Source organism: Manduca sexta, chromosome 21, assembly GCF_014839805.1.
Source record: "Manduca sexta isolate Smith_Timp_Sample1 chromosome 21, JHU_Msex_v1.0, whole genome shotgun sequence".
In the NCBI taxonomy this organism is placed as follows: domain Eukaryota; kingdom Metazoa; phylum Arthropoda; class Insecta; order Lepidoptera; family Sphingidae; genus Manduca; species Manduca sexta.
In genome coordinates this window covers 11,488,051-11,511,093 of record NC_051135.1, presented here as the reverse complement: position 1 = coordinate 11,511,093, position 23,043 = coordinate 11,488,051, and the positions used below count along the sequence as shown (strand labels likewise).

At 37.7% G+C, this 23,043-nt stretch overlaps 1 protein-coding gene across 1 annotated transcript; it reads left to right on the top strand.

The window, feature by feature from the left end:
* Window positions 1-6,894: 6,894 nt before the first annotated feature.
* On the top strand, window positions 6,895-23,005 carry LOC115440160 (collagen alpha-1(I) chain). The gene is made up of 25 exons (XM_030164352.2): window positions 6,895-6,962; window positions 12,130-12,313; window positions 12,631-12,669; window positions 12,830-12,871; window positions 13,083-13,214; window positions 13,501-13,667; window positions 13,894-14,011; window positions 14,486-14,610; window positions 14,885-15,091; window positions 15,381-15,479; window positions 15,616-15,912; window positions 15,985-16,452; window positions 16,536-16,697; window positions 16,892-17,089; window positions 17,372-17,516; window positions 17,828-18,088; window positions 18,202-18,335; window positions 18,564-18,833; window positions 19,211-19,426; window positions 19,695-19,983; window positions 20,212-20,397; window positions 20,889-21,110; window positions 21,631-21,803; window positions 22,086-22,307; window positions 22,830-23,005. Exons 2-25 carry the CDS (start codon window positions 12,136-12,138, stop codon window positions 22,974-22,976), a joined length of 4,497 nt encoding a protein of 1,498 aa, XP_030020212.2. The 5' UTR covers window positions 6,895-6,962; window positions 12,130-12,135; the 3' UTR covers window positions 22,977-23,005.
* The last annotated feature ends 38 nt before the right edge of the window (window positions 23,006-23,043 follow it).

Here is a 23,043-nt window from a genome sequence, read left to right as displayed (position 1 = left end):
TGTCAAATTTCCTCGTACCACGCACCTTCGTTCGCGCAATGTACTAAAAATTGATTTTTTCTTTATTATAATTATAATAAATAAAATAAAAGCCTTTATTTTCACTACTCAACTTTACATTTAAAATTTAATCTTATACCTAGAAAGTTTTGTGACTTACTTTAATTAATTAGCAGTAGTGGCCTCTGCGGCGTAGGCCTCCCCTAGTTTCCTCCACACCCCTCTTACGCGTCCCTGTTGCATCCAGTTGCCTCCATATCTTTGTTCATAGGTAGTTCTTTCCGTATTAATATAAAAATAAATTTAGTATAAAGTTATTATTTTGGGGGAAAACAATGGGGAAAAATAATTTAGTCTACCAGACTTTCTTATTTTCCCCGAAAATATTCGGAATTCAAATACTTTTTTAATTTGTTTTCAAAATATAACCAGTTTTTAATCGATATGTCATTTTTCTCTTTCATTCAATTTTTCTTGCAAGCTTCTTGAAGTTTTACGCTTGTGTTGCAGAAAGTCTAAATGGTTTCTTGTGGCTGAATTATTAAAATGTAATACGGTTAGTCAGCTTTTGCAAACAGTTTCTTGGTATTTATCCGAAGAATTGTAGAATAGCTTTTTCATCCAAATCTTGATACTTCAAATACTACTTACTCTATAGTATCATACTACTGTACTAAATGTAAAAAAAAACGAAATATATAAATATATATATATATATATATATATATATATATATATATATATATATATATATATATATATATATATATCACATAAAATGTTGCTTCTTGTCTTACTCTAACTAATAATATTATAGTAAGAAAATTAGTGAAAGTGTTTGAATGTTTATTACCGGTAAACGCAAAAACAGTTGAACGGATTTCGATAACATTTGGCACCAGGGTAGATCATGTCATCGATTAACACATAGGCTACTTTTTATCCCAGTAATTTGCTCCCAAGGCCAAAAATGGACATTTTAATCAGATTTTTAAATAGATGGCGCTGATGACGTGCCACTGGTGCTAATCGCTACAGAATTATGGCCTACTGTGCGGGGAGGCTTTTAACAGGCATAGCCATGAGGAACACCTAGTAATTAGTGATATTGTGACATATAGGTATTTGATTTAAAGTTCAATACTCGAAGCATTTACAAAAGTAACGAATTAAGAAATAAGTACTTTAGTTTATCTTCAAGAAGTCATGTTGTCAACTCAGCCAGATTGTCACCTTAAATTTTTATAAATATTTGTCAGTTGTTACATCAAGTCATAACGAGCAGATAGATATGATAGTTACTCATTATCACCACCTTATAAATTATCAAAACTAAGGAATTTCTAAGTATTACTGGTCTTTGAGGAATTGTTGAGAGAGGTAAAGAGATAGGCCTCCGTTAATATAAGGACTCTTCCAAAAGAAGCAACGTTCTTGGCAATAAGTTGTTAACAGTTTGCGTGGTTCCTATGGGGGTTTCAAACAAATTTTGATTAGGATTTAGATTCAGGACCGAGTTTAGGATGTCTCTACAACCTATAAATACGACTAAAAACTGCGCAATATTAGTTCATCAACTGAAAACTTCCAATTAACTGTTATTGCTCTAATCCAGTGTAATCTCCAAAAGTTAATTAAAGATACACATCATTTAAACAATGTTATTTCGACCAAAATAGTTTGTGGAATTTTAAACTGTTACTTTTAAAATTCTAGAGTTTTAAGCTGTAGAGTGACTACATTGAAGAAGAACGTATAAGGACTTAATTACATAACGTCTAATGATAGAATGGTTGCATTCAAAAACATCCTTACAACGATTCCTAGGGCTTTAATTTGCTAGTCTTTTTGGATTAGTACCATCATTTGTAACCATGGGTCAAGTAACTAAAATTAAATTTTGTCTCTACGTTGTTTTTTTACATGAGTCAATGAAAAATTCAGCCGCCCTTTTTTCAGCAATCTTTTTTTGATAAGTAATCGGTTTGCGTGCCTTTTGGGCCTTGCGTCTGAGTACTACGCATCCCTTATACCTTCGGTGTTGTACGCGGATTAAGAGGAAGAACACGGATACCCGGATAACACGCACGTAACGCACCGCATCGCGTTGAAGACAATAGAAAATTGTATACAGAATACTATTACACGATAATTACACGAAGATAACGTAACACGGCCGTGTAGTTACATTATCATAGAGAATAAGGCTCCTGTATAGATTAGTTAACTAAAGCTGGGGCCTTATTCTCTATCCCGCACGTTATTTTGACAGTGCGTAACAAGCACGTAACACAACGCATCATGTTTAGGACTATAGAAATTTGGCCTACAGAATAGTATTCCACGCACATTTCTCGAACATAACATGACACGGCCGCGTTACGCGTTTACACTATCATACAGAATAAGGGCCCTGGCATGTTCACATTACTCACATCAATACCATATTATACAGTGTGCAACAAAAATATTTCAACTTATTATCATTGAAATCAAAGATATATAGATGTAAAAAAAACATCATGCTATATTTTTACTTTGTTAATGCGTTGTCATGACGACTGATGTATGTTTATTCACAGATACTACACCCGCAATATGTGATTGTGTAGTTTGCGCCAGCTTTAGATGATCTATATAACGTATTAAATATCTTACCCCCTTATTCATAGACGTTTTTTATCGAACGATCGAGTAAGGCTGTGATAACAAGTCTGTTTCTCAGTGCTGACGGCATGGCAGTCTTCGCAGTGCGTAGACGTAGGGCCGTTGTGATTGGCTAATATTGAAATACAACAATAATAACCAATCACAACGGCCCTATGTCTATTCTCAGTGCCGTTGGGCACTGAGAAACAGGCTTGTTATCACAGCTTTACTCCCTCCTTAGATAAAAAACGTTTATGAATAAGGGGGTAAGTGTATAAAGCATCACTATCATGCAATATTTTGTCATTTTAAACTAGTGATACTCCAGTATTGCTTATGTTTTTGAGCTAAAGTAGCACTTACAATCTGGCAAGCCATCTGTTCGTTTAGGAATCATTTGTAAAAAATGAAATAAAAATACACGTCGAATTGATAACAACAAAAAAGGACAGAAATGTTTCCATGTTGCTCCTTTGTAAATAGGTAATTTGGTTACTTACCAATGGAGGCGTTATACAAATAGATTCTCGCATATGAGACGCCAACACCTGCAACAATGAGTTAGGTCAGTAAAAATCTGGAGTACTACCTTAAGACCATAATACGTAATCTCTACTTTATGCCAACACCAAAAAACCGTTTTTCTATTATCATGATAATCCAAACGTAGCGCCACTCCATCCATTTGACATATTTAGACGGAATATCTTCACGATGACTAACCCGATTTGTTTGTAGTGGACTGAATTGGTTCAGTGAAACGCATTCAGGGCAATTATCGTGTAACGCCCTTTCAAGGACACGGGTCTAATAACCAGACCTCTTACAATATGACATAAGCCCTATAAATGGGTAACATTACCACGCTACTTTATAAAACACTAGCTTTTGCTCGCAGCTTTGCCTGCGCGAATGGGGTTTTCGGGATAAAAGTCCCGCCATACATGGTTACCTTGATATGGCAGAAATATAATCACATCATAGGACGGAATACATACGGCGCAAAATGGGTGCACCAGTTGCACCTCTGCCTACCCCTTCGGGTATAAAAGGTGTGAGTATGTGTTAAAAAAAACCCTTATACCTTATTCTATAAATATTTAGGTAAACAAGACCATTTCTCTACGTAATTCTGTTATTATGCAAAGCTATATTCAGTCTCAACGGTTTTGTCGGCGGTGAGTGTCTCTCAGCCACTCATTAATTTAATTCTGCGGAGACAGTTTGAGTAATGGTAACGCGAGGAAGTAATTAACTTTATACCGTACGTGTTACGGAATTAAATAATTCAACAGATAATAAAATCAAATGAAACTGTTGGGTACTTATGACGTATATACTCATGCGTTTCATTCCCAAAGGAGTAGGCACAGACGCCATTGGTGGATCTACTAACCGCCGTGTTTGTTCTGTCCCATGACGTGATAGGGGACGAACCTAACGTCATATCGGGCACAAATTTCAGATTCCAGGCTGACATTGAGTTGAAAAACCTAATAGCACTTTCTCCGATCCATGGCTCGATCCCGAGAACTAAGAACTGCATTCCTACCGGAATAATGCCACCAAGGCTGTTTATTTATGACGCGTGAGACCTTAATCGATATTTAAAACTATTTCGATATTATTATATTAAGGTCAAACGGTGTACAAAAGGATATGTCATCGAAAGAATTTGTATGATAGTCAAATTAATTGATAGGCTTTTATTCTTATAGTGCATAATCGACTTTTATTTTGGAAAAAAATAAGATAGGCGTAGTTGCGAGAAATAAATTGTGTAAAGATTCTTTATTCGCAAAGTATGTAGCCTGGTTGTAGCAATGGTTAATTTATATCGATATGGATAGAAACTAAATGTTTGATTGCACGAAACAACTGAATTATTGTTGTTTCGTGCAATCAACCATCATCTGTTCCAAAACATCAAATCGCCATAACCTGCATCAATTGCTTTTTGTTAAAAAACACTAAATATAAACATTCGGTTTTGAAACTAGCAATGTATATAAGCAAGATTAAAAGCAATATCTCTTCAAACAAAGGAGCTCGCGACAGCGTTACGAGATACTGGTTCTTATTTTACTGCAATATTTATAGGTCAGCTTGAAATTTAAACCTGCGGGAACATTACTCGAATGTTCTCGGAACATGGTTTATGTGGGACCTTCTATGTGTGTTTTATGTATGGAATTTCTACAAAGTGACTCCACTGCACCTGACGGTAAGTGGAGTGGAGTCCAATAGAATGGCGACTGACGAGAGATGATGTCGACAGTCAACACAATTATGCCGGCCCGTTGGAACTGGATGTACACAGGCTGATCCAGGAACGCGACACACATGAGCCATTATGGCGGGTTTTAACAACTTGTGTATGGTGGTCACTATCCGGGTGGATATAATATATATCCTACCACCAGCAGAATATAAAATAGGCATAATTTGTTTGGTTAAGTAAAGGCAATAAAAACATATGTTGTGTTAATCTCTGATAGAAATTACATACCTACGTCTGTTTTCATTTAGATACCTTCTGGTAATATAGGGGACATCTAACTGTAAATTTAAGTAGTAACACGGATAAATTGCCTCAGTGTGGAATTTTCTTGAATACAGCTATAGGGTTTATCACATTATACAACAGAAACAGGTTGATGAATAGTCCATAAATGCGTTACCCGCCCCGTTGTAAGTGTGATCCTAAAAAAATCAGAAGCAATCAATAATAAAGTCATAAATTTGAATATGCCAGTTTGCTAAAAAATATGCCATCGCCAATAAAACGGCGCCTAAATATTGGTGGCGCGTGCTTGCTTGACCCGCGCAATTAAAAAGTGGCCGTTTGTTTTACAGAGCGGGTGCGTTGGTGATCACGATTGCTATGCCACTAAACGTATTAGATCACGGCCTAGTTACTGTTTTAAAATGGGGTGTGCAACCTTTTTTGTCTAGGATTTCTTAAAGGTGATCTGTAAAGATGTAGCGCACCTGCCTTGCTCTTTCGTGGTAAATTAATTAGCCTGTGTATTGTTAGTTACTGTCTCAAAATGTGGTGTGCTACCTTTTTTATCTAGGATTCATTAAAGGAGATCTGTGAAGTTGTAGTCCACGTTTCTTGCTCTTTGGCAGTAAATGAATTACCCTGTGTATTGTTAGTTACTGTCTCAAAATGGAGTGTGCTATCTTTTTTGTCTAGGATTTCTTGAACGAGACCAGTGAAGGTGTAGTGCACCTTGCTTTTTTTTGTCCAGGTTTCTTAAAGGTGTAGATGGAGCGCACCGACCTTTCTCTTTGGTGGTAGAAGCGTTAGCCTAAGTTTTAATTTTCTAGAATTGTGTATTCATTTTAAGGTCTAGTGGATGCTAAGGACATAGCTGTTTTAAAATTACTTTAGTTAGGACAGTTAAAATACGAGAAAAAGTATCAATAGAGTCGTAGTGTTTGGTAATTTTAGGAAATAGATTGGTCATAAGAGGTTTAGTCTAGTCTTAATTTCGATCTCGCATTTAGCAGGTAACAAGTAACGATGTTTAGTAGACTATGGATATGGACGCTTTGATATGAAACTTATAAACGGCAAACTAAAAGTATTCCACTAGCTATGAGGATTCGTTATTTGATCTATTATAATTAATAATATCAGCTCTGTATTATATACTTGCCCACTGCTGAGCACGGGTTTCCTCTACTACTCAGAGGGGATCAGGCCTTAGTCCACCACGCTGGCCTAGTGTGGATGGGCACACCTTCGAAATTCCTATAGAGAACTTCTCAGATGTGCAGGTTTCCTCACGATGTTTTCCTTCACCGTTAAAGCGAACTATAAATTCACAAAGAATAAACACATGATTTTTAGAAAAGTCAGAGGTGTGTGCCCTTGGGATTTGAACCTGCGGACATTCGTCTTGGCAGTCCGTTCCACACCCAACTAGGCTATCGCTCGCCTAATCTATATCGATCTATTATTACCAACCGGCTATTTCAATGTAGGTCAATTTTCTCTTTTTACATACTTACAGGTTCAGTAAAGTGACCGCCGGATGATAAGTGGATTAGGATCCAGAAAAACAGACGAGAGATGATTACCTCTCGTCTGTCGACACAATTATGCCGCCCTGTTTGAACTATATCAAAATTAAAAAATTATTTTTTTCTGTTATGGATGGTTGCAGACCCATGTGATGGTACTGGCCGCCGCCGCGGGGTCATGCGTAGACGCATATTTATTGGTATTGCGGCGGGCGGGCGCGCATTCGTCGCGGCGCGGGCGGGCCGCGCATCCCCCTTCCGTCACACATCTATTACCATAGGTAAGTTTTTGCATTTTACTTTTTTTTACTAAACAGTATGAAATCCAGTGATTTCTTTTTACGAACTGATTTGAAAAATGTTAGTTATTTTATACTTTTGATTTTATTTTTGGTTTATTTATAGTACAAAACTGACTTGTAATTATATAGTTTTGTTTTGCAAGTCCTTTTTATAACTCACAAGGGAGTTCTATTGTTTGATGTCGTTGAATAAAAAAAAATGTTGGTTGTTAAAAAATCATGGCCATAAAGTAAATTGGTGTCTGGGTTTTAGATCCCATTATATTCTTTCCGAAGGATTTTTCATACATCGTGTGTTCCTAAAAATATAATAATAACAAAATGAAATCTAAAATTGTTCTTTAGAGATTCAGTTGATATTTTTTAGGTAAATAAAAATAAGTGTTATAATTTAGAAGACATTCAACAAATTCAAACATGATAATGTCGGTCGAAGTTGCGTTGACACTTCATTTATACATATTTCGTTTACATGACGTACTTAAGAATTGAAAAACTACAACACATTTATCGTTGCATTTGATCAAGTTAAAATGTGTTTGTGTTAAAATTAAATAGAAAATACTACATCTACGATCCTCGCTCTTATATTTCACAAAAATACGACGTACAAATGCACGTAAATTCTGTTTTCGCGTCCCTAGCTCACCCACATCATGTGAAACGAAACGTAATTTAATAATTCAAGTGAAGTTCATCTTTTATACATCGCACAAAATTCTCATGTTTTATAGCTACGTGTAAATTTTGAAGCTACGTGAAGTCTACCAACCCGCATTAGGCCAGCGTGGTGGACTAAGGGTCCCCTTGTCAGTAGTAGAAGAGACCCGTGATCAGTTATGGCCAATGCATTAATACATAGATATACCTATATAATAATATGGTAAGTACAGAAGGTCCGTGGTCTCCATTGGGAGTATGATTACAAGCTTGATGGTACGATTATTAGATGGTTCACAAATTATATGCTATGCCTGCGGCCTAGCCCGCGTGTAAATCACTGTGTCGCAAAGTTTTCCCGCGTAAATCCCGACCCACGAAATTTTTTACAAACACGCGACCCCATCAACAGTAATCGTTTAAGAATTGCACTATCTAAAAACCATACAAAAATCTGTTAAGTAGATTTTGAGAAAATCGATCATATCGATCAGCTTTTGGAGACTTTGTTTTATAATATGTATAGATTGTTCACGTGAGATATACTATTTCATAGTTGACACGAACTAGTCGTCGCTGCAATAGATAAGGGCTTATCGCCTTGCACCAGATGGCTTAAGCTCTAACACTAACTTTTGTTATGTATTAGAAAACCCATAAATACTCTTATACAATATTACGGACTTGGATTTAGAATTTGTGTGGTGATATTCTATTGCGCTGTGTAAAATTAAAACTTGTTGTCTGACAGAAATAAGTCCATTTTTTAATTCCATATCGAAGTGAATTGGAAGTGTTATGTTTTTGTTAAATTTGTCTTCTTCATTGTCATATTTGTTTTATGTTTCTAATGCCCTAAATGTCTAGAGGTAAAGAAACTTGTAAAAGTATCCTAGCTCATTTTTCGATCTTACAATTTTGTGTGGTTGTGCTGTAGTATGTCAACAATTTTCGCAAATCAATTACAATGGGACTCCGTGAGAATTAAAACATAATATTTCTTGTAGACAGTGGATTGAATTTCCTGAGTCCTATTATGTAGAGTATTAGAAACATTATAAATAAATAACGTTGTTTGTATTGTGCCACTTTTAAACATAGTTATATATTCATATAAATTTGAAATAGATACGTGAAATAAGTTATGCTAATTAGAAACAGATTTCGTTTTGTATTTTCTTGAGTAATGCATTACAATTATTTTTTTTGTGAATTAACTTGTATTAAATTAATGTTTTCTACGAGATTCCGTCTTGCTTTTGCGATTGCGAAAAGATCAAGAAAAATAATATTACATTTATACTTATCTCTAATGTTGTGTCCATATGTTTTTAGAGATGCAATGAAAATCGACCCATAAATCTTTGTTGATGGTACTAAATAAATTAAGTAAGCGATTTTAGGGCACAGGTACAAGTTCCTTGAAGTAAATAATCTTATATTACTTCCTACTAATATTATAAATGCTAGACTTTGAAAAAATGTGTCAATGTTTAGATGTCTGTTGAGATTAAACGCAGAAACCGCTAAACAGATTTGGATGAAATTTTACACATTTACAGACACATGAATTAGCACATTTCGGCAAGTTACTTTCGTCGGAAACCTTAGATTTTTTAAACTATTTTTTTTTAGATGGCTTTGATCAATACAGTGATTTAGAATTTTTTGTAGCGGCAAGGGTACTTCACGTGGGCGAACCCGCGAGCAACATACAGTTAATACATCTTTTTTATGATTTTTACTAAATGTGTTCTTTTCTTTATCATTATAGACGAAAACATCTCCCTAAGGGAAATTGTAAATATATGGAACATAATGTTTGCGAAAATGGCTGTAATAGGTACATTTATTGTCTAAAGAGTATCAAACAAAAATATATAAAAACTTATTTTAGTATCATACTTATGTCGAGATCCTTTGTTTCTCTGCGGCCTCTTCAATCGTTATATCACACACGTAGTCTCTGGTTAGTATTGACTAAAGTAGTCTGTGAAAACTTTACTTATAATTATAATATACAAATCAATTAAAAAAGTTTACAATTTATATAGCGTAAATTATTTTTTAGCTTATGTGAAAGAGGAGAAATATACTGTATTAAAAGTTTGCACATTTGATCTTTTAAAAACCAGCAGAAGACTTCAATAATACTTAGAGTAGAAAGTAAAGAAAAATAATAAAGGTGCCTATCGCAATATCAATGGATACAAAATTCTATAACTAACATATCCTATCTAAAGCCGTTTTTTGAAATGGATTCCAATTTCAATCCGATTCCGAGGATGAACCAATAAAAATAGGTCATTTGTAAGCATGTCAAAAAAACTTTGTTCTGATTGGTCCGTTTTTGAGGTAGATAAGAAAAGCGATTCAGATCGTTTATGGAAAATGGCGTGACGTTGGTACATTTTATTTACTTAGTTCTCTATATTATTAACAAAATGTACCATGGTGCAAACAACATGGTTAACGCATATTATAAATAAACTCTAAAGATCGAGCCACTCAATTAACGGAACCTTTGAAACCTATTGTATTAATAGAAAATGGACTATCTTTTAATCTATTATCAGTCAATATATATTTTACCTGGTCATCAAACATCATCCCTTAATGTTTTACGAGCGGTAACCACTTAATCTTCAAAGCAACCATCACTAAATGAACTAGTACAAATAAAAGAAATGGAGCATTTCATTCATCATACAGCGAAAACTAATGAAGATATATGACCAAGATTGTCGCACGTGCCAATCATCGCCGAAATCGCAACTAGAGTCATCGACCTAGCTACTGTCACGAATAGGTTTATTAACACTGATGCATCTGTTGCTAAATTAATTGTGGCGCCTAGGGTTGCCAGAGACAGATTAATGGTGGTCGCATTCTTAAATAAATACAATAGTTTTGTTAGTAATGGGGCGACCCTGTTGTAGGGTTGGTTATGAAACTAGTAAGTAGCTATGTGTTCAAACCGCGTCTCGGGATAATAAATTAATGGGGTTATATGTGAAAATTTTACAATTTACCTTGGCGCATTATTTCATCAAACAATGTGAATTGTGTGCGTGAACAAACAATATATTTTTGTTATTGTTTTGGTAACCATTTTACTAGCACTCTATGTAGACACTAGCTTTCATTAACTTTATTTTATTGAATTCTATGAAATGTCTTAAAATAATAAAGTCGCGCCATTTATATCAATTGGAGCCATGTAAAAAGCCTACAAGAATAAACATTATTAGGAAATTATATATCGCCAAAGTAACGTTAATATACATTTTCCGCAATTTCTAAATTAGACTACCGTTTATTTATACTTACTACTTACCATTTAGATATGTACCATATCTATTTAAATTAAGACTGTATATTGTAAACGCATTTCCCTTAACTCTTTATAAAACATTACATCAACCCCATTCATTAGAGTTAACCAAAAAACAATATATTTCATATCAACCCTAATTATAGTAGACAATTGTGCGTTGTCAAATCTACACAGATAGATGGTTGGAACAGATCCGCATGGGTCAGTGGGACGAGCGTCAAGTGTTGTTCATGACATATTTAGACCAATTACAGACAATTACTAGGGCGAGAGAATGACCAGAGAAAGATATCTATGGAAATGAATGTAAATAGGTCACTCGCTAAATGTCCCGATTGTAATTGCGGTGATAAATATGCCGACAATGTGTGAAAATTGCTTTTATATTAGCTTGTTTGTTAGGCCATTACGCCTGTTAACGCTTCTGTTTACTATTTCGGTTCGTTGATAACGGTCATTTGAAATTCAAATATTTAAATTTGAATGTAGAATTCCATTTCTAAACAGTTACAATTTCAAGTCTTGTCTATGGGCTATATCCTGTTCATTACTCAATGATTGGCAATGCAATTATTTAAATATTGTTATCATTGATATGACCAAGTCATTGAATTGACTCATCAGATCATTGGCATTATTATAAAAAATAACATTACTGGAATTACATAAAAAATAATGAAGGATTTCAACTGAGCTTTTATTATCGAAAGACCTTCTATCTTATTATACTCATTATTCTGATTAAGGAATGATAATGAATTGTCCTGGTTCTGTAACCTTGTCCTGTTAATCAAAACTAATAGCTAACGTAGGACATTGATTGACGTTCGATATTGTAATGCGTAAGTTGATAATAGTTAATTGTTAGAAGGTTGAGTTCATTACTTTTACGCTTCGTTAATACACCTTTGTTAATACTTACTATTACTGCGAGGGGAATAATATCAATACAGTTATCTTTGTTGACGTTGAGTATTTTCAATCACATATTATGCTAAAAATCTTTTAAAGCAAGATTTTTAACATAATTTGTAACGTTCAGATTATAAAGCAGAAATCATAAAAGTCAGTTTTTTAATAAACTTGGCGAACTGACCCCTGACTGAGCAAATATTGATTAGAGACCTGTTAATGAGTTTGTTGTTTTAGGAAGTCATGTGGCAGGCAAAAGTTGCTTGCCTGGCGTTGCTGGCGTTGCCGGTAGCTGCCAAGGAGTTGAGCGACGGTCCTGTCCGGGAGGAGATAATCCAAGAACTGCCCCAAGCTCATGAACCTGATCTCAATCTCAACTACGATGATTACAATACCAATCCTTATGGGGAAGATGAAAATGGTAGGTGAAATTGCATATGTAGTGCGTTTTGATAAAAAATTATCTCAGTGAAGATTATGCTTTGAAAAATAAACCACGGTATGCACGAACAATATGTGAATTTTGATAAATTTAAATTAAAGATATTAGAATATTGCTGCGTTTTTGTGAAAATTGGGAAAAGGAATCGTTAGAAGTATTATAAGCACTTTACCAATAAATTAGATTTTTCATTTTCTATAAAACTTCTATAATATTGTTGGGTCTAGAAAATATGAGAATAGACAGTTATTATTTATCACTGCTAGTATTATACTTAAATGTTTTTAAATTTACAGCAATATTATCTGAACGAGACTTCCGTGGATCCACTACAAGTAAGTCCGTTGTATTCAATATTTCTATGATTCATATTCCATAATTTTCACATGAACTTGTCCAGACCGATCTACTTGAAACATCTAAAACGAATTTATTTCAAAATCTTCGACTATTCAAATTATGTGGGTGACTTTAAAAAAAAAAAACTTTTTGCAGGTCCACCGTACCCTCCTCGTACAGGCATGGTAACCCAAAGAGGTATAAATAATTCCTTACATATTATCTACGTATTCATATTTTGAAAAGTTAAAAAAAACGTACAATTAATTACCTATCCTTAATGCGGAGTGGACATCATACTTTGAGTTTCAACGGACATTATAAATAATGGTTCCTGCGTCGGAAGGGCCTAGGATTTCATTGAAAATAAAAAAAACATCGTTTCATCATTCATTTGCTATAATTCCAGTGGTGCCGACGCTGTGTATCGACATGGGCCGTACGTGGTCAGAGGGCGAGTCATGGAAGAGAGACAATTGCACATTCTGCCAGTGCTTCAGCGGGCAGGCTAACTGCTCCACTCTGCCCGTGTGTTTGGCGCGTAAGGCCTTTTTATATTGCAAAGTTAATTTACTGAATCTGGTGTTCAATTCAGTATAGCTCTTATAAAAGGTACTACATAAAGTTCACCAGCTAGCGACTGCGATTTTGTTCGCATGAAATGAGTTTTTTTTTTTTATAAATTATATCATTAATAATCATATTTTTCCTTTACTCATATTGGTTTGTTTACCTCATTCACCCCTCGTTCACCCCCTAATTAATTTGCTCGATATTCAGTAAAATAAAAAAGCAGTATAAACTCTCAATACGAAATGTTTCTACAGCACCAAGTCGACCAGTGTTCGGCGCCGGAGCCCAGCCCCACACCCCAGTGCGCGGCGTCGCTGGCATGCCAGGAGACGACGGTCCGCCTGGACCGCCCGGGGCGCCAGGAGTGAACGGTGTTCCTGGTGCTCCTGGTATGCCTGGCCCAGTTGGACCTATTCCTGATGTGAGTTTTGTCTTTAACCCGAAAACGAATATACCCTAAGGACCATAATAATGATATTGACATAACTTTGATTGCAACTTATAGAAAAAATGCTTCATTATTCAAATGAGCTAATTTCCGACCAGGGGAAATATTGATTAATAAAAAATTATATTTTTTTCCTTTTGAATTTGGAATAAGTAATGTTCTATTATAAGCAGTTCTAATAATGTAAACCTTATTTTAGGTGAACGCATACTTAGCTCACATGGCAGCTGCCGCTGGAGGTGACAAGGGACCGGCCTTCGACCCATATCAGTACATGCAGGCTTCAGTTGGCGCACCAGGCATCAGGGGAATACAAGGTTTGTTAATTATAATTAAATTAAAAACGTATAAACCCATGACTTTATACTGTCCGCTTAACTTTATTAGTATACTGAGGTGAGAGTATACTAATGAAATTAAATGATTTAGTTTGAACCCGTAAAATGTTATACATTATTTAGATTCCGTCAATATTAACTCTACCACCAGTTCGGAAAGCAGTTCTCACTAAAGAAGAACGGACAAGAAACTTTGCTGTAGGTACATGATAAAGAGAAGAAAAAAAACAATTGTTTTTTTTTTATTGCTGTTAGAGCAGTTCATTTACATCCTCGCAAAATAAGGAATAACTTAATTTTAAATTTCCATACGAGTGCACAACCTCCTCAGGAATATTGAAATATTTTATTATGCTTATAATTATTTCCTCTTAGCACCCCTAGCAATTAGAAATAGTAAGTGAAATGGCATTGAATGTATATCTATCACATTCTGAGTAATCCTATTTACAGGACCGCAAGGCCCGCCCGGCCCGCAGGGATTCCAAGGTCCGAGAGGTGAGCCAGGGGAGCCTGGCCTCCCCGGCCTGCAAGGACCACCCGGCGAACGAGGCCCGCAAGGCTTACCCGGAAAAGACGTGAGTAATGAAGTCTTTCGTTAAATTTCACGAGCATGAAATTAGTTATTGAATCGTTTCTTCAAGAAGGTTGCATATTATATTGCGAAATAGTTATTGCCTGACCTACAATTTATTTTAAAAGTAAGTTTTTTTGGAAAGCCAATATAAGATAAACATAGATTCTTTCTAAAATGTTTTTGTAATTCTAAATAATTATCTATTTTTGTACGTATTTGTAACTATCAACCTGTCGGAATTTCTTGTTGTCTAACTCTGTTGGCGAACATCTTAGGGAGCTCCCGGAGAAGACGGCGAACCTGGTCCACCAGGTGCAGCAGGCCAAGCTGGCGCCCGTGGTTCTCCCGGCATTCCTGGTATTCAAGGGTTGAAGGGCCACCGCGGCTTCGACGGTAAGGACGGCGCTAAAGGAGACCAAGGACTGCCCGGCGAGAAAGGTCCCACTGGACAACCTGGGCCGATGGGCCCTGCAGGACCTATAGTAAGTTTCGATATATCGTTATTTTTATTTCGTTTTCTTTGCAATATTTATATAAAATACAGTCTAACACAAACTTTCTGCTTTACTCGAAGTCGATTTAAAAGGGTATATTTTGTCTAAAGATAACAGAACTGGTTCAAGATTAGAGTCCGATGAAAGTTTTAAACAAATAAAAATATTATATAAAATATTATTTGACTTCTAATCAATATGAAAGGAGCTAATTCACGTAAATATTATATGTATATATCACTATTTCATAGCCTAATAGAAATGATGTTTTAAACAGGGTCCAGTCGGTCCTCGTGGCGAACGAGGCCGTGAAGGTTCCCCAGGACAGCCGGGAATGCGAGGTGCGGATGGAGCTGCTGGACCACCGGGATTGATGGTGTGTACTAGAATATACTGTTATTACTAATTTTAGGAGACAAAAGACAGAACGTTTAAAATCCAAAAACATATTGAACGTTTATTATTAGTTTCAGAAATAATTGATCATAATATAATATATTTTTATTCATCAGGGAAATGTTGGCAAGCCAGGAAGTCCGGGATTCACAGGTCCGCCCGGTATAAAAGGTGAAGTAGGATCTCCAGGACCTAAAGGCAGCCAAGGACTTCAAGGTCCTAGAGGAGAGGCTGGACGTCCAGGAACACCTGGCGAAGCTGGTACACCTGGTCTCGCTGGCCGAGACGGTGTACCGGGGGAGAAAGGCGTACAAGGACAGGCTGGACCGTCTGGACCGCAAGGCTTCCCAGGTCCTCGAGGAACACCTGGAGTTGCTGGTGATCCTGGCATGCCAGGTGCTAAAGGAATGCCGGTAAACTACTTTTGATAAAACTTTGTAACATTAAATTTACTGAAGTGATTATAATAAAATATATGATTTCAGGGACAACCTGGTGAAAGGGGCACAAAGGGCGACGCTGGAATAAGGGGAGAAACTGGGTCTCCAGGACCTCGAGGTCTTCCTGGTAGTCTTGGTCCTGAGGGTAAACGTGGAAAACGAGGACTCCGAGGGCCTGCTGGTAACGTTGGCCCACCAGGAGACAGAGGAGCGCCAGGAATGAGGGGTATGCCAGGTCCCGATGGTCCCTTCGGTGCAAAAGGACAACCGGGAGAACGAGGCAGTGTTGGATTACCTGGACCGAAGGGTAGCTCTGGGGACCCTGGCAGGCCAGGGCCTCAGGGATTACAAGGGCCTCGGGGTATTATTGGGCGACCTGGAATATCCGGTAAAACAGGACCTCAAGGTGAAAGGGGTATACCAGGTGCTGATGGGAGACCGGGAGAACAAGGATCTCAAGGATTACAAGGACCCCCTGGACAGATGGGTAGTCCTGGTGAAAGAGGTTTACAAGTGAGTTAATGTTAAGAGAGATCAATTAATAAATGAATTAGAATAAGTTTTGGATGCCTATTTAACAATAATGATCTTTCTAGGGTGAACCAGGCAAAGATGGTGAACCAGGACAACAAGGAATTCAAGGACCCAAAGGTGACGCGGGAAGGGATGGTAGCCAAGGAATTGCAGGACCTCAGGGAATGCCGGGACCAGCAGGTGAACGAGGACCACCTGGACCAGCTGGACCGACCGGATTTCCGGTAAATATGTCGCTTCCTCACTTTATGATACCTACCAGATATGAACTAGGTTTTGTAGTAGTGTCACAATATTACTGCAAGATATCGTTTCATATACTAAGCAAATAGAGATTCATTTGAACGAATATCGAAAAGAAACTATTTTTTACGTGATCGTAGGATCACCTCATGACGTATTTCTAACTTTTTTCCAGGGAATACCAGGATCAGCTGGTTTACCTGGTTCTCCAGGCAAGGAGGGTGAGCCGGGACTAGCTGGACCAGCCGGCCCTCCAGGACCAACTGGCATGCGCGGGGAGAGAGGTTTTCCCGGGGAAAGAGGATCACCAGGACAACCCGGAGCTCTTGGAGAGAAGGGAGAGGCTGGCGCGCAAGGACTTGATGGACTGCCAGTAAGTATTGTTATCAAAACGTATTTTTTTATATTATCAAAAGCCAAGTCGTCTGATATGTAGAAAAAGAAAATATTTAAAGGCGAATAACCAAACACACGATTAAAGAACAAATTAAATACAACAGGTATTTAAAGATTCATTCTACTTTAGGTACCCAGAGAAATTGTATTCTGTATCTAATGTTTCCTAATTCATCCATTTAGATTTAATTAGTTGTAAGTGTAAACATTTTTATTAATTTGATGATTTCTATACACAATTTATAAATGCTCTTTTAAGGGTCCTGAGGGTGCTAAAGGTAGCAAAGGACATCCGGGGCCGATGGGATCAATAGGTCTTCCAGGTATACGAGGTCAAACTGGTCTTCCTGGAGAAAAGGGTGAAAGAGGCGCAGTTGGACCAACGGGCAATGATGGACCTCCAGGTGAATAATTCTTTCATGATTAAATAGCGAGTGACAGACTTTAAGTTTTAATACCTATTTTCACAATACTTCTATAGTTATATAAGAACCAAATCTACGTTAACTATTTCAGAATTAGTTCAAGTAATCAAATTTTCCTGTATTTTTTGCTAAAAAATAATTTTAAGAAAATGCCTAACAATATGGAGTGTTAAATTTATTTTCGTAAGAGACGTGCATGTGCATTTTGAGACGAAATTTTATGATTATGAGCCCGTGCGGCTTTTAAAGACTGTTATAAACTTCTAAGCACCAATTTCATTAACTTGCAGGGCGTCAGGGAGAACAAGGTCCACAAGGACCTGTAGGCCCTAGCGGGCCACCTGGAGAGCCTGCCGAACGAGGAGAACCTGGTGCACCTGGAATTCCAGGAGAGCCAGGAGCTTCTGGATCTCCTGGTGAACGAGGACAACCTGGCCTTCAAGGATCTCCTGGATTCCCCGGGCCTCATGGTTTACCTGGAATGCCGGGATTAAAGGGTGACAGGGGATACGCCGGAGCGAAAGGACAGCAAGGAGCACCTGGTAGTCCAGGTAAAGTTTTATACATATTTTTATGGTATTCAACAATTATAGCGCAGTTGGTAATCAGCAAACTGCTTGTTATTTATTGCAAGATAATTTATTTAAATATTCTCGCTCCTTAGGTGTCCCAGGAGAGATGGGTCTTCGTGGTCTGCCGGGACAAATGGGGGCCAAAGGAGCTCGTGGTGAACTCGGACACAAAGGCGAACCGGGCCATGCTGGTTTGCCAGGAAGACCAGGAGATTTAGGTCCACCGGTATGTAATATACTTATAAGGGGAATATTATTACAATAATAAATTCGTAGGTATTCAATGACTATTTGTATGCTTGCTATACACAAAATTGTATACGATTATTACTTAATCTGGTAACATGAAGTATATTCATTAGAGAGATGTAAATGACTCAGAAATAACTTTACGTTAGAACGCTTCATAAATCATGATCCAATATTAAAAAAAAACCTTTTATTGCACGAACAGGGACCTCAAGGCAGCACAGGACCAGCTGGCGCACCAGGTATCCCAGGAGGTAAAGGTGCCACCGGAGATGCTGGACGCCCCGGCCCACCAGGCCCAATGGGACTGACTGGTCCTCCTGGACAAGAGGGAGCTAAGGGAGAGCGAGGAAGCGAGGGAGAGACTGGTCCGCAAGGTGTCGTCGGACCGCCTGGCATGGCTGGCGAAAGAGGACCCATTGGGTTGCCAGGAATGGGAGGACCTCCGGGACCACAAGGACTTAGGGGACCACAGGTAATAATTGCAAATAATTTTCTATTTGTAAAATATGCCTCAAATCGATTTTTTTAATGTAAAGAGTCATTGCATTCAATAATTTACTACTTACATTTATTACAAGATAATGAAACTTGAGTAAACTTGTTGTAACAAACTTTGTAGTTTTAATTGACTACCTAATTAGAAGTCAAGGATTAAATTACTAGTCATAATATTAGATTATTATCAATATTATGTATTGCATCCAGTCGATACATGATATAAAAGATGACTACTAAAAATCTACTTCATAAACATGGAAAACACTAACTATATCAGCTGACAACGAGTATCTAAGTATTCTGCAATTTGCCGTTAATTGCAATTAATAACAACTTGATATTGTATTTCAGGGTGAGAGTGGAGGGCCTGGTAAACCTGGCGCAGACGGTGCTCCCGGCCCGTCTGGCACGCCAGGACTGCAAGGTCCGCCTGGACCTATGGGCGAGCCTGGGCCTGAAGGTCGACCTGGTAAACAAGGACAGCCTGGTATTCCCGGCAGGACTGGTGACAAAGGACCGATGGGACCACCTGGTGAATCGGGACCCACAGGACCTTCAGGATTACCGGTAATTTGTTTTTTTAATAATTTTCTAAGCACAGTTATATCTTAAAGAAAGGAGAACTCTCAACTAACAATTTTACGAATTCTAATCGTTATAGTAAGGAAGCATGAATTACAATTTTACATTCCAATATGTTCCTAATATTTCTTTTAATATTGCACATAATTAACTTAATAATTTTTTTGTTGATGCCGACGCTTTTTTGATGAATGATGAATGTATGAATGAACGATGAAGACACTGATGTAGTAATTTATCATGCCTCTACCAGGGACCAACAGGGCCAATGGGACCTTCTGGCCAAGCTGGCGAACGAGGACCAAGAGGAGAAACTGGACCCCCTGGCGTTGATGGACCTCAAGGGCCTTCGGGCAAGCAAGGACCTCCGGGATTGGACGGTGCAAAGGGTGACAGAGGAGAATCTGGTGCTGATGGGGCTAAAGGCCATGCTGGTCTGCCAGGATTGCCAGGAATGTTGGGAGCCCCGGGACGGCAAGGAGAGAGAGGCTCACCGGGCCCGATGGGACCGCCTGGCAAGGATGGCGATGTTGGGCCGAGAGGTAACGTTGTGATACATATTTAGTGTTTTAAATCGTCAAATTTTTTCTTAGTTTGTTCTAGAATGTACTACAATATTCTGTGTAGGTATGTGATAAAATTTATTAATTATAATTAAAGTAGCATTAAAAAGAAACAAAACTAAGTTGACGACAGAAGTCACCAAGATAACGATAAATCATTGCACGTTATCATACTTTGTACAATAACTAAATACCCTTATCATTCAGGTTCCCCTGGACGTGACGGTAACCCAGGGCCTCAAGGGCCAGCCGGCCCTCAAGGAGGTCGTGGTCCACCCGGTGAGGCTGGCAGACATGGATCCCCCGGCCCCGCAGGACCTCCCGGCCCGCCCGGACCTCCTGGAGAAGGCCTTGCTTACGACGCCGCTGCTCTTGCTGCTATGTTACAACAAGGTAGTATATTCCTCCTAACTTCGAGCTTAGAGTGATTACAATTAGCTTAGATTTTTGAAATTGGTATCCAAAATGCTATATGTGATTTCTAACAGCTATGCTATTGGAAATTAGCTATGAATTCACAGTGAAAACACTATTTGGCGTGTCACAAAGAGAATGTCTGTGTAGCGAACTATTCAGAAGAGAAATCTTAGGTATCTTATTCTAATTGATATTTGGCAGCAAGATTTTGATAGTCACACTATTGTTACCGCACAATCTCACCCAAGATGTCGGTAGTCATCCCACTTCATGCTGTTTTTTATGAAACAGGACTACTGATATTAAAAATAATCAATACTAAAAAAAAAAATCTGAAATTTACTGTTGTCGCAACCCACGAAGTATACAAACTATGACTACTAAAAATGAATTATGTAACAACCTAACCTAACCTAACTCTTTTAACCAATACTATCTTCTTCACGCACCCTAAACTTCGACTTTAGGTTCAGTGAAAGGACCAGACCCGCTAGGTGATGACCCGAACGCCCTCCCACCACGGTTCTTCAAAGACGACATGACCCCAGCTCAGCGTAAAGAAGTCGTGATGAAGGCCTACGATCGACTGAAGTCCTCGCTCGACAAGTTCCTCCGACCTGACGGGTCCAAGGACGCGCCGGCTAAGACTTGCGGCGATATTAAGTACCATCACCCTGATTACAAGAGTGGTGAGTGAAATTTGATGTTTCACTAATCTAGTATGTTATTATCGAAAAAATTTAATGTCAAATAAAGAATTACAATGTAACTACACAAGTCTGTAAATTATGTTAAATGAAAACAAGTTTTGGAATTGTCATAAAATGATTATTCATTTTGGAATTTTTGTTCGAAGTAAATTTTCATACTACATCACTTTTCAAACAAAAAAAAAATCATAATCGTTTCTTTCATTTGCTAGTTAAGAATCTATAGACAGATACACAGAAAGTCAGGATAAAATTATAATACTCTTTTTGCGTCGGGGCAAAACCTGTATTCCTCCTGATTTATCTCCGGTCATGTCGGATTGCCGTTTCACCGGCCTATGAGAGTGAAGTAACACAGAGTGCACCTGTGTATTGCGCACACACGTCGCACTATAATATCTCCTGCGTACCTGGCTGATCTCCATTCAGATTGGCCGCTGTGGCGGAAATTCGGTTAGGAAGGTATTATTAATAACATTAACTATTAATTTACGCTTAGGTCAATACTGGATCGACCCGAACGGAGGCGACATGAACGATGCGATCATGGTGCACTGCGACATGGAGACGGGCGGCAGCTGCGTCTACCCCAAGCCGATGGAGTCGCAGGATATCGCGTACAAGGGCTCCGAGCCTGAGCCATGGCTTAGCGAGATGGAAGATGGATTTGCCGTGAGTTACTTACTTGACTAAATAAGACTGCGTTTTATTAACCTTCCGCTAAACGAGCTAAAGATATCATGTTACACCAAGCTATTAATAATACTGCAGGAAAAAGGATTGCGCTTCTAAGTGGGTTGTCGGAGGCTCCTATAGGTATATTATTTATTTATCAGGTGTCACACAAAATAAACACATATGGAATACCCACTTGATCGGGAAATAATTCCATATAAATTTTAGCTCAGTTACGACTAAGAGTAGAAACTAACCCAAAAATAAATATAATTCCAGATCACATACAAAGCGGACCACACGCAGCTCACCTACCTTCAGTTAATGTCAGTAAAGGCAGTGCAGAACGTGACGTTCCACTGTCGAAACACAGTGGGGTACTATGACCCAATCACCAACAACCATAGGCACGGCATCAAGCTCATGGCGTACAACGACGCTGAGATACTGCCCAAGGCTAATAACAGGTTGCGGTATAAACCTCTACTGGATGAATGTCAGGTAACAAATATTAAATTTTAACCTATTAATATCAATAATGATATTTTTTTTCAATAAAAGGTCCAAAAATGTAGCAATCATTCATGAAAAAATCAAAATGCAGCACTTACCTTTTGTAATAATTATAATCATAGTATAACTAAGCTATACTCCAAAAGCGAACTAAATAGGGTCTTTCGAAAAACAATTATTACCATTACGTTATTGAAATATAACAAAAGACATGAAACGATATCGTACTTACAAAAGAAATATTTTTTCCCTGTTTTTTGCTACATTTTTCATTGATGCTCCGCTCCTATTGTCATAGCGTGATGTCATGTAGCCTATAGCTTCGATAAATGGGCTATCTAACACTAATATATTTTTTTCATTGGAACCAGTAAGTAGTTCCTGAGATTAGCGCGTTCAAATAAACAAACTCTTCAGCTTCATATAATAGTATTGATACATTTACTTTTATTGAATATATTACATGAATGATGATTTTTTTTTTTATAATAAACATATTATCTTCTGCAGTACAAGAAATCTTCATGGGCCAAGACTATAGTAGAATACGCTACAGACAAACCTGGACGCCTGCCTCTGATGGATGTAGCCGTCAGAGACGTCGGGAGACCAAACCAAATGTTCAGGATCGAATTGGGCCTCGCTTGCTTCAGTTAAACATAACCATATTATTTTGCTTCAATTTAGACAAATAAGATCGAATTTAGTTAATTCCGTTTTAAAT